Raw genomic sequence first — 13,088 nt, 5'->3', positions numbered from 1 at the left:
ATTTACACTTTCATCTTCGCTTGTCAACGGCACAATCTCTTCTTGAATGGCTGTCTGGACACACAGATGTTTTGCATGGACAGTTTAATGCATATAATTAATTTACGAGCTAAAGATTATGTCAACTTACTAAACACTCTTCCTCATTATACTTGTATGAAATATTCTTTTCTACACTTGGCACAAGGCCCGAAATTTTGGGGGAGGGGAGCCAGTCGATTACATCGATCCCAATACGCAACTGGTAGTAAATTTATCGACCCCGAAAGGATGAAAAACAAAGCCGACCTCGGCGGAATTTGAACTCAGAACGTAACGACAAACGAAATACCGCTAAGCATTTCGTCCGGCGTGCTAACGTTTCTGCCAGCTCACCGCCTTACTTGTATGAAATATTAAATATCCGAACGGTCGAATTGACTGAATTCTATTGAAATTCCATCGGAATCTGGTTCCAACGAAGAAACTACGTATTATTAGTGATTGCTGCAATCATATTAACTTAGTATTTTGTCCGCTGTCCACTTAACATTTCTGAAAGCTAAAGTTCGCAAAAATGAATTAGAGTTATCTCTCGTATATCGTAGAAGAACGTTGAAATGTGAATTAAAATGACACTTGTTTACGGTTTGTTGTTCTGGGATTGTGTTTAGCGCTTATCACTGAGTCCTATATCAGTAGATCTTCATATTCAGTGTAGTTTCGAAAAACTGAACACCACAACAATGCTTTTTATGAATATACTTTTCAACTCCAAACTGCTTATTAGTGTTTTGTGTGCTGAGTAACAACTGAGTTGCTTCCCTTAGTCATTGCTTCGCGTGAAGAAATTTCAGAAAAAAACAACTGAATGGTTATTATTGTTTGTAGTTAATCCAACGCTGGATTAACCATTGAGCGAAATAAGCACGTGCTTAACACATCAAAGGAAAGTGGAGACCACTACAGATATATACGTCCCAGTGTAACCTTACACATCCAACAGAGCATGCTTGGTCTTCTTCTTTCCAACCTCACGTGTGAGAACTCGTAACCAACCAAAACGATAAAGGGGCCGTATCACTTCTATTATCCACCGTCCTAGTTCTTGGTAACCTACCACTCTCGAACCATATTGAAATAACAAGAACAAAAATTTCTTTATAATAATGTTTATTATTTCTTGATTTTAAAAAATATAATAAGAAAAAGAAACAGAATACCAAAAACTCAACTTCTGTTTCCATCGAAGGTTTTTGTATGTTTTTGGTTTTATTCTCATTCATTATCACTTTAACCCTATTGTTACCCGATTTCTTTAGAAATACAATTACCTTTATTTCAATTAATTTTGGAAATAACGAAGGATTTAGGACAATAGCTTTGTCGTTATTAAGTTAGAATTTGGAACATGAATTAACATGAAATTCTGATGGAAGATTTTAATTTAGATCACTTTAACCCTTTTGTTACCATATTTCTGTGGGAATACTCTACGTTTGTGTTAATTCATTTTGAAAATAATGAAGAATTTAATAAAATAATTTTAAATAATTAATCTGGTGTTTGGAACATAAATTAACATGAAAATTTTATGGAAGGTTATGGTTTTCTATGATACAAATTCCAGAACAGAAAGTTTGTATCATAGACTCAGGAATGGCCTCAGGCAATTTTGTACAAAATGATTAATTATGAGTTTGTCTTTTTTTTTTCCATTTATTTTTGTTTTAATCCCAAAGTTTTCTTCACAACATTCATAACAGCATTGGTGTTGTAGTGGTGGTAGCTAATGGTATTGTTAGTTGTCACAAGTAAAATATCCTGTTCTTCAATATTCTTCAGACTTTGACAAGTGTGTGTGTGAGAGAGAGAGAGAGAAAGAAACCGCAAGCAAGGTGGAGAGACAAAGAGATATGTAAGAGTCAGAGAGATAAGAAGAGGAACATATGCAGGAAGGAGAGAGAGGGGGAGTAGAGGGAGAGGAGGGGAGCAAAAAGGTGTGATGGAAACAAATGAATTAACTGTCTTTGCATGGAGCCTGTAGAAGTTACAAATCTTCGATCAAATCACCTTCACTGCCTGGAAATATAAAGAAGATATAATATATTATAATATCATATGATACCACAACACAGGAACAGATATTTACATGTATGTGTATGCTTGTGTGCATGTTTCTGTTTTGTATATGTGTGTGCATACATGAGAGAGATAGAGAGAGAGAGAGAGAGTCAATGACAGACACAGACAGACAGAGTATATTAGCCAAAAAAATTCAATAAACCATCTAACAGAATCAATGCATAAGCTATCTATATTAACACAAAACAATGTAGCCTATACATGTGTGCAGCCTATAGAAATAGGAATCAGGCTATATTGCCTATAAAGACACAGCATGCAGCATTATAAACATAAAATATAGGTGTGTCCCATAAAAATGGGCAACAACATTGACGAAAAGCAAACAGATGTGAACAGTAAAATGAGGTGCGTTTAGTCTATAGAATAATAGTTAAATATAGCACCTGGAGTAATAAATATCTTCCCCTATACACTGTATATAGTGGCCTATATTTAGCCTATACAAACATATATGTATATTGTTATGCAGATATAAACATATAAATATATGCATGTGTGTGCGTGGTCGCTGCCACACACACACAAACGAACACACAAATACAGAGTCTGCCAAAAGAATGTATATACACTTCAAGAAAGGAAAAATCTGTATAAATATTTTAATTCAGTTTTGGTGCAATTTATTCAGTATTATGGCAATTTGATAAAACATCAAAAGAAGCATCTATATCTATATTGGTATTTATACAGAATTTTCCTTTCCTGAAGTGTGTATGCAATTTTTGGACAGATCCTATATATACACGCACTGATGCATACAGGCATACTCCAACAGCTTGTCCAAGGAGTTCCCTCCCTGAAATGTTCTCAACCTCAGACGAAACGAGATCCAAAGCCAAACAAGTCAGATTAAGATTGATCTTCTTACATTCTACCAACAATGCATGGATATCATTGAGCCTCTGATAAAGCTAAGCATGAGAACCTTATCATGTACTGAACTTGTCCTGGTTTATCGCCTGATATACGTCCAAAGCTACACTTTGTAGCTTCCTTGAATCATAACTGAGCACCACAGAAGGGTTTTAGTCTACTTGATAATGGACAGAGCTGGAAATCTGTCAAGTCTGGTGACATGGGAAAAAAGAATGTAAGCTGGTTTTAAAGATATCAAACCAACAATTTAGCAGCAAGATAACAACCCTGGGAAACTAAACAAGAATTAGAATTATATGCCATACTCGTTCTCATGATGGGCTTAAATCCAGATATAAAGTATTAGTTTATGCAACAAGTTCCACCTTTCCACCCCTATGTTTCAAGCGGTTATCCTCAGTTCATTACACTCAAAGTTACATTTTTACCTTTGCAGGGGTATTTTTGGTATTGCAAAGATATTAGTATGGCTTGCTTTGAACTTGTTTCACAAAGACCACTTCAGTCACTATAGGGATGATTTGGTGACTGGTTTCACTCAAGCTTTCCAGCAATTCCTTAGCAGCAATTTGAATCAGTCACAAGAGGTATTTTTTGGCAACATTCATATAAACATGTCAACACTTGTATTTGAGAGTTGTTTACTGTTCCCCAAACGACCACCAAGACTCAACTTTTTGGCATTCTCAAAACTTCATTGATTGTTTTATTGCTGGTGATTTCAGATACCCAGAGATTGATTAGAAAACCTTTCCCTAATCACAAAGTGTAAATGATTTCCTTGATTTAGAGATGGATTCACACTGGTCCCAAATAGTCACTGTCCCTCACCAACCACCTCCCCGACAAGAGGTAAAAATCACTTTGGACCTGCTGTTTACTATTGCACCAGAAATTGTTATCAGCATGACTATCAGGGAATTTTAGGTGACTCCAGAAAAAGTAACCACCACCTCCAAACTGCTCACTTTGACTGGAACTTCTATTGCACTGAGCTACAGCTTCCAAATTGACTTGAATTTATCCATTCTGAAAATGCCAATACCACTCTTCAGCATATCCTTAATCCAACGTAGACCACATGCAAAGCATCAGTTATAAACCCCGAAAAGTGCAGTTTGAGAGACTGTAGCAGTTTCTCTTGCCAAGAAAGAATGGCGAGATGCTGAATATGATTGCAGATTACAGAGAACAGAAGATAAAAGAAAAAGACAGTGCAATGGAGCATATCATGCAGGTGACTAAAAAAGCAGACTTAAATAACGACAAACCTTGAAAGTGTTCTGGAAAAATGTGTGTTGAAAACAAAGGCCTCATTCTCCAGTTGGCCCTCTTCATGAATCCCACACAGATCAGATGAATGATGATCCTAAAGGGGGCACAGAACTTACTGCCAAATGCCATGCTAGCATTTTTGCTGTTGGATATCCAAACATACAATCTTTACTGCTACTGGCATCCAATTCCATAAAATCTGTTGGATTTACTCCCACGAAGCTGGGATATCAATTCAAACATATAAACAACTACATTTCCTCTGGTCTCCATGGTGTTGTCTGCTTCTTAAATGTAGCAGCCTCTTTCTGCTGCACGAGCTTTCACTCTTTCCAATTCTGACTTAATAACAGTTTTAACCCAGAACGGTGGAAAACTGCCAGCTTTATTTCCATTCAAAGAGTGATCACACATCACCTGTTAATTACCATCCAGTCAGTCTCACAAGTGGTGTCACCAAATTCAAGATCTGATGTCAGAGAGAGATAGTTCAGAACTCTCATAACCTTATTCAACCCTCACAGTTTCAATTTATTTCTAACTCCAGCCACTCTGACCAACTCATCAAGTTTCTTAAAGACATAACCTGAATCACAGACGGCATCTCATGAGTTGATGTTCTCTCTCTTGACTTTGCCAAAGCCTTTAATTCTGTGCCATGCAACTGACTCAATAAACATTAGCTTCTCTGTGTGAAGGACTCACGTTTATAACTGGTTGACATTCTTTATTTTCAGCTGAAAAAGAGGTGGTTGCAGTACTAGAAAAACATTCTGCAGTTATGCAATGACATCTGGTGTCTTGCAAGGATCTGTCCTTGGCCCCCTGTAGTCTGTTGTATATATTAATAAAATAGATGCCAACTTGAAGCATGTTACTGTATTAGAACACGTAGATGACATTAAACTGTACATGAAGATTTTAAAAAATGATCCTTATATGCCATAGATCTTTCTTGGATCTGACCTGGACACAATTCAGCAATGGATTACTCACTGACAACTCTGGACAAGTACATCACAGTATACTTCAGGAAGAAAATACTAGGAACTTACCAACTTCCTCCCCAACACCAATCTTAAGAAGTTTTCTGGTAAATGTGACCTGGGAAATAATCATCAGCAATGACCAGTGATGGATGAACCTCATATCTAAAATTGTCAAAAACACCGAAAATGCCTTGGCGTCACTCAACTAAGACCTCTGACATTTGTCCACCAGTTCTCTATTTAAAGCTATACATGACTTACAGTCTGCATCACCAGGCTGGAACTCTCATCTTGTCCAGAGTATCAATTTAATGGAAATTGTTCAGGGACTTGCAATTAAACAAATGCTCTCTGTCTGTCACTTACCATATATATATATATATATATATATATATATATGTGTGTGTGTGTGTGTATCTTTTATTTTTCCAGAATGTAAGGGTTGATAAACACAAGGAGTGAACAGTTTTGTTTACGGAAAAGTCCTTTAGGAATTATCTCCCTTGCAAATAAGCTCTGACTTCGAAGTTTCAGTTTCCGTGCGTGTGTGTGTGTATGTGATGAATGACATTATGTCTGTGTTTGACTATTTCCAATAAAAGTTTAAAATCAGAGCCTGTGTCCATGGGAGATAATTTCTACATGGGATAAAACAAAACCGAGCCTCTGAAATATTTGTTTCTGAAAATTATGTGCTGGGTTGACCTCAAAGTCCATTCAGTTTTTAAGCGAAAATAAGCCACAAGTTTTAAACACGAAGTGATTTATTCAATCACTGATATAATTACCATTTTGTACCAATATCTTCAGACATTTTGTGGACAGATTTATTATGCCTCACTCAAAGAATTTCCTGTCTTTCTTGGTAAAGGATTCTTCCAGACGAATTTTTATATTCACTTCAGAGATGAAGGTTTGTCCATTCAATGAATTTTGAAGAGACCAAAACAGGTGGGACTCTGAAGGTGTAAGGTCAGGTGAATATGGTGGGTGTGGCAAAACCTTCCCCTCCGATCCCCAGTAATTTCTGCTGCATCTGCAAAGAAGTCTGCAGTCTGGCACTGTCGTGATGAAAGATGATGCCCTTACGATTAGCAAGTGCTGGATCTGGTCAGGTGGATCGCTGCATTTAATTTGTCCAGCTGGTCACAGTTACATATGTGAATTGATGGCCCTGTTCATGGAAAGAAGCTCATAAATGACCACTCTCTTCCAATTACAACAAACTGAAATCCTAACCTTCTTCAGGTGAAATCCTGCTTTGAAGGTTGTTTGTGATGGTTCACCCTGTTTCCTCCAGGATCGTTTGTGCTTCACATTGTTATAGACAATCCATCCCCCCCCCCATCCCTATTCTCTTAAAAAAAAAAAAAGGATTGTTTTCTTCCCGTTCGTATAATGGACATCAGTTTGGCAAGTTTATCCTCATTCAACTGATGTGGGACCCAGGCATCGAACTTGCTGATGTAACTGAATTGATGCAAATGGTTTGCAACACTCAATTTAGATATTTGGAGTCTATCTGTGATCATCCTGGTCATATAACAGGAGTTGGTGTCAACTAATTCCTTCATTTTGTCGCAGTTAATCTCAGTCGGGCAGCCAGTGTGTGGTGTATCTTGAACCAATTGAAACCTTGAAAACCACTTCTGGCACATGTCCTGCAACAGCATTCTTTCTGTAACATATACCTTTCTGCAGGTTCCCACCACTGTCCTTCCCATTTTAAAAACAAAGGCATGCAGTGCCAATAATGTTAATTTTGGCTCTCTATTCTCAAGATAACCATAAGCATACAAAATAGAGCCTGTCTTGTTGCAAGTCCACATCAAACTATGTTGAAGTGTTCAGCATCTAACGAGTGTGCATGTGCAAGAGACAGACTAAAGTTAGCAACTTACTTGAGTGCTTGAAGTTTAATGTCAACAAAAACCAAACAGTTTTTTTGACCAAACCAACAATATGTATATGTGTGTATATATATATATATATATATATATATATATATACACACACACACACATATATATATATATAAATTATTGTAGTATTTCTTTTCTTGGTAACTTTTCCATATCATTGAAAATGGCAGCTGAGGAAGCAAATTAACTAATTAGAAATATATTGAAATTTTATATATTAATAACCACAGGTTAACCAATTACCTTGTGAGGAGAATTCAGGCCACGGAAACCAAGGAAGATTGATATATGTATGTGTGTGTGTACGTGTGTATTCTTTTATTCTTTTACTTGTTTCAATCATTTGACTGCAGCCATGCTGGAGCACTACTTTTATTTGAACAAATCGACCCCAGGACTTATTCTTTGTAAGCCTAGTACTTATTCTATCGGTCTCTTTTACCAAACTGCTAAGTTATGGGGATGTAAACACACCAGCATTGGATGTCAAGTAATGGTGGGGAGATAATTCAGTTGACTGAACTAGATGATCTCTTTAAATCAGCATAGAACCTTAAGCTCTTCATCAGTGGCAGCCAGTTTCTTAAACACAGAAGATGTAAAACTCTACTGTTTTCCTTTAATTTCGCTCCCATTAGCTTTTCCCTGAGGAAGAATTTTGTCTGAAACATTAGACTTTTCAGTGCCCCAACAATAATTTCACTATAGACTTTTTGTTGATTTTTTGTAAAAAAAAAAAACATAAGCCTTACCGACACGGATCACCATCAGTCTCTTTGCATTCTGTGCTACCTCGCATGCATCTATCTTTTACTTGTTTCAGTCATCACCATAGTGATGTCCCGATTCTTGACCACCAAAATTGGTAGATTTAACTAACTCGAATGACATACTAGTGATCGGTCAACCAGAATCTCAGGCTATGTAGTATTTATTTTATACTATTATATAGTGTTGCGTATTTCTAATAATGATGGTGGAAAAAGCTGTAATATTGCAATATCTGTATACATCCTCCTTCTCCTCCTCATCATCATCATCCTCTTTTAATGTCCATTTTCCATGCTGGAATGGGTTGGATTGTTTGAGAGGATTCAACAAGTCTGAAGGCCGCAGCATACTCCAGTGCCTGTTTTGGTATGGTTTCTATACATGCACACACACACATAAACATATATATATGTATACATACACAAACATATATATATACAAACACAAACACTAGAAAGAACATCAAGTCTGGATTTTTTTGTTTTGCTAAAAGCAGAGAGAGAGAGAGAGAGAGAGAGAGAGAGAGAGAGAGAGAGAGAGAGAGAGAGAAAGATAGAGAGAGAGAGAGAGAGAGAGAGAGAGAGCGGAAAAAAAAGCACCATATAAGCAATAAATACCCAGATACTCTCCCAGACCTTTCCCAGTCGAGGAAGCAAAATATGAAAAACAAAATCCAAAATATATCAGTAAAAGACATGCAGAGCAGCAATCCAAAATATGTCGGCCAACCTAACATGCAAGATTAGCCGTATAGATAACAGAAGGCTAAGCTAGGTTTATATTGTATTATTATTATTATTATTATTATTATTATTATTATTATAGAAGAGAATACCTACAAACATAAGTATGTGTGTATATATGTGTGTGTATGTATATATATATATATATATATATATATGCACATACATACGCACACATATATTTATGCATACACATATGTATGTGTACATACATATATATATATATATATATATATATATATGTATGTATGTATATATATATATATACACATATGTATGTACTTATATATATATATATTTATTATATATATGTTGTGGTGTGTTTAGCCATTAGTTGAAGCTGGGACTTTGGGTGGATTTGTCTCATCAGCATTTGAATTTGATTGCTTCTCCAGTTCTTTGGAATTCCCGGTGTTGTTGTGGTTTTCATTCTGTTGAATGTCTGCTACGTTATTCATATCTTGACTGCTGTTCAAAGCATTATTATCATCTTTCGGAACTTCACTGCTGTTGCTCTCTTGAGCCTTGTTCTCCGACAACTGGTCGCTCGTAAGGGATTCTGAAAGCGGCGGAGATTGTACCGATGGTGAGCGCTCTCGATCAACACTTGACTCAATCGGTGGGCTGTTTATGACATCTCGTTCCTGTGGACTCAAGGGTTTATCCAGTTCTTCAGTGTCTTTTGTATTGCTTTTGTCTCCAGATGAACCTAGAATGTTTTGAGCATTCTTTTCGTCTGTCTCCTGTTCAGGTTGTTTAGCGTTCAGATTGTCATCAGTCTTTGTATTGTTACTCAACAAAGAATCTTCTCTTTCAACAGCGCCATCTACAGGTGAAACAGAGCTTTCAAAAGGATCCTTCTCAACTGCATTGGGTTCAGACATGGGAGTTTCATTGTCTAATGTTCGATTGTCGGATATTCTTTGGTCATCTGCTTTGGCATTGCTGTCATTAGTTTCAGCTTTGCCATCTTTCGTTGGTTCTACCTTTGGACTCTCAACTCGGTCATCATTATCCTTGGCATCATTCTGAGCAGCTCCACCATCATTATCGAATGCTTTTGAAGAGGCGGATGAACTACCATCTCCGACCTGTTTATTTGATTCTTTTTGGGAAAAGATTTGCTGTGCTGGTGGTGTGTTGGCATGATTGTCTACAAGGGATTCATCAGGTTTCCTGACTGTCTTTGAGTTCTTTGGTTCGTCAGTGGCTTTCTTCTCTCCCGCAACGTCAGTGGTGTTCTTTTGATCAGAGTTCTTGGAGGATGATGTTGAATTCCCTACTCCCGCATCTGGTGCTGCTTGCCCCGAAATTTGGTCTTTAGCAGACTCACCGTTATTTGCAGTGGGTTTTTTGCTAGAAGAAACATCAGCATTCTTTGGGTTTTTGGATCTTTGATTGCCTGAAACTTCGTTTGTCTTTTTCTGTTCTTTTTCCTGCAACAGAGAAAATAAAAAAATGAAAATAACAAAAAAACAACAATTAGTCATTGTAAATAAGACTATAAGTGCAGATATGGCCATGTGGGAAGAAGCTTGCTTACCAACCACAGGGTTCCAGTTTCAGTTCCACTGCATGTCACCTTGGGCAAGTGTCTTCTAATAGAGCCCCCAGGTCACTCAAAGCCTTTTGAGTCGATTTGGTAGACAGAAACTGAAAGAAGCCTGTCACGTGTGTGTGTGTGTGTGTGTGTGTGTGTGTTTGTTCCCCCAATCACCGCTTGACTACTGGTGTTGGTGTGTTTACATCCCTGTAACTTAGCGGTTCAGCAAAAGAGACTGATAGAATAAGTGCTGGGATTAAAAAATAAGTCAATTTGTTCAAGTACAACCCTTCAAGGTGGTACTCCAGTATGGCCATAGTCAAAAGGCTGAAACAAGTAAAAGAACACACACACACACATATATATACGACAGGCTTCTTTTAGTTTTTGTCTTCCAAATCCACTCACAAGGTTTCAGGGAAGACACTTGTCCAAGGTGCTATGAACCCAGAACCACGTGACTGGGGAACAAGCCTCTAACCACACAGCTATGCCTGCAATAGCAACTAAATTTCCCCTCAAACTACACATTACCTACTTGAGGAGAAGCATACATTAAACAATGCAGTGCTTGTTATACTATGCTGGTGGGGGGGGGGGGGGGGATAGTCATGGTTGGAACACATTGTCAGACATAAGTACATGTGTATATACATACAGACATGCATACATTCATATATGTACAAACACACAAATATATACAAGAGGCTTCTGTACATTTTCCACCAAATGAATCCTACTCAGAAAGCATTGCTTAAGGAGTCGTGCGGCAGGATTGAACTAAGAACCACATGGTTGTGATGCCAACTCCTGAATCGCATGGTCAAACCTGTTCCTTTGATCATAGATCGGTTCTATTGGGAAGCGCTAAAGAACAACTTCCAGAATGAAAGTGGGAGGCAAAAGAGAGGCAGTTTGGTGATGACATGGCAAAAGACTGTGCTAGAAGACTTGACCAAAATGGGTGCCACCTGGGAAGAAGGGTGTACTTTGTCTCAGAGTGGCACCACTTGGAGAACTCTCATCACCTGATGCCCTTTGTGCAAACAGAAGTATCATCATCATCATCATACAGTTGTGTTCAAGGCAGGGTTTTTCTCTGAGTGGTTGGAGTTAGGAAGGGCATCCAGCTGTAGAAACTCTGCCAAATTAGATTGGAGCCTGGTGTTGCCATCCGGTTTCACCAGTCCTCAGTCAAATCGTGCAACCCATGCTAGCATGGAAAGCGGACGTTAAACGATGATGATGATGATGATGATGATGATGATACCATCTTCTCTATCTTGCCAGTGTCAGGAACCCTGAAGAATGTAAGGGGCACTGTCTTTCCCCCTGACTAAGCGTAAAAATAAAACTCCTTTCAATCTTCTCTGTTCGAATAATTTGATAATGCAACTGGGCAATAACAACGACGACTGAGAAGTTTTAGTTCACGACTCATACGCAGCCATGTTGTCACCTTCCTCTGTCGTTTTTACTACTACTACCATGGCCACTGCTCATCAGAACTGGCTGGTCTTGTGTCCTCTCCACCACCCAGGCGCCCCACTATCCCCAAATCATTAGTCTCTCCTTCCCTTGATACCCTTATTGTGTCCTCCTCCTCATCTTCTCAGGTCCTGCCGTTAACCCCTACACCTAAGTTCTTCCTCCAAATCACAAAGCTTCATCCCTCTGGAGTTCTCAGTCTCCATACATGAGCAACGCTTCCTCTGCAGCCGTCAACTCACAAATGTTTAAAAGAGACATCAGCCTTGTCACTCTCACTGGCCCCTAATGGTCTGTGGAGGCCATTGGCACAGACTCTGTCTTAAACCAATAAGAAAAAAAAAAATTGCTACTTACTGATTTCTTTATGGAAGTGTTTTTACTGCGAGATTCCTTTAAAACAAAAAAAGAAGAAACAAAACAAAAATTAACTTTTAATTAAGATTACACACACATTTTAACAACTCTAAATTGGTTTTATATATATATATATATATATATATATATATATATACACACATTTCCCAAATATACATTAATTATGCACATTCCAATAAGACTAAGTGCGAGTAGCAGTAGTGTCAGAGGGTGGCACTGTGGGGTCAGGCACCATGGAGCCAGGGCCTCACTGAGGACCTGCTGTTGTGGGCAAAATGAGCAGGAGCTGGTTAACCCAAGCATGTTGGCACTCTTATGGTCGTATCAGGGCTGTCACCAGGACAGGGGACAATTTTATTGCATGGTATGTTTCATTGGTGTTTCTGGCTGAACGAGTGGGCCATTGTTTGGTGACTTCAGTTTTGCTTTTGTTTACAAATGCTTGGTACACTCTGTACACACACACACAAACGCTTCATATGTCCTGGTCACAATTTCTTCCAACAGGAGGCTCTAAACTAGTGATACTGCATCATAAGCAAGAAGAGGATGATCCTACTTGTTAATCCATTCTAAGTAAGCAGAGGTTAATCTTAATCTCGAAATATAAACCAAAGAAAAGGGCAAATATTTAGATAATCTACTTAAGTTGGTTAATCAAGTTTAGCTCAGTTTTATATATACACATACATATATACATATATATATATATGTATATGTAAATGAAGGTGAGATGTATTGACTATTGATGCTTAGATGAGTGTGTATGCGTGTGTGTGTATTTTTTCTTTTCTTTTCATCGTTTCCGTCATGTGACTGCAGCCATGCTGGAGCAACACCTTTAGTTGAATAAATCAACTCCAGAATTTATTCTTTGTAAGCGTAGTACTTATTCTATCGGTCACTTTTGCCGAGCGGCTAAGTTATGGGAGACATAAACACACCAACATCGGTTGTCAAGTTACGGTGTTGGGGG

General features: G+C 38.0%; 1 protein-coding gene across 5 annotated transcripts in view; it reads right to left on the bottom strand.

Annotated features, from left to right (window-relative positions):
* Nucleotides 1–1,135: 1,135 nt before the first annotated feature.
* The window catches only part of LOC106884290 (doublecortin domain-containing protein 2), a 105,106-nt gene continuing 93,153 nt past the window's right edge, over nt 1,136–13,088 (bottom strand). For all 5 annotated transcript variants that reach the window (XM_014935592.2, XM_014935594.2, XM_014935593.2 and 2 more), the window contains 3 exons: nt 12,092–12,127; nt 4,275–10,139; nt 1,136–2,061 (listed from right to left, as the gene is read on the bottom strand). In XM_014935592.2, coding sequence (XP_014791078.1) covers nt 9,027–10,139; nt 12,092–12,127 — 1,149 coding nt within the window. In that variant the 3' untranslated portion in view covers nt 1,136–2,061; nt 4,275–9,026. The remainder of the gene's footprint in view (nt 2,062–4,274; nt 10,140–12,091; nt 12,128–13,088) is intronic.

The sequence above is a fragment of the Octopus bimaculoides genome, chromosome 24 (genome assembly GCF_001194135.2).
Source record: "Octopus bimaculoides isolate UCB-OBI-ISO-001 chromosome 24, ASM119413v2, whole genome shotgun sequence".
Classification (NCBI taxonomy): Eukaryota; Metazoa; Mollusca; class Cephalopoda; order Octopoda; family Octopodidae; genus Octopus; species Octopus bimaculoides.
The sequence above is the reverse complement of the archived record's forward strand: the minus strand, read 5'-3'. Positions and strand labels throughout refer to the sequence as shown.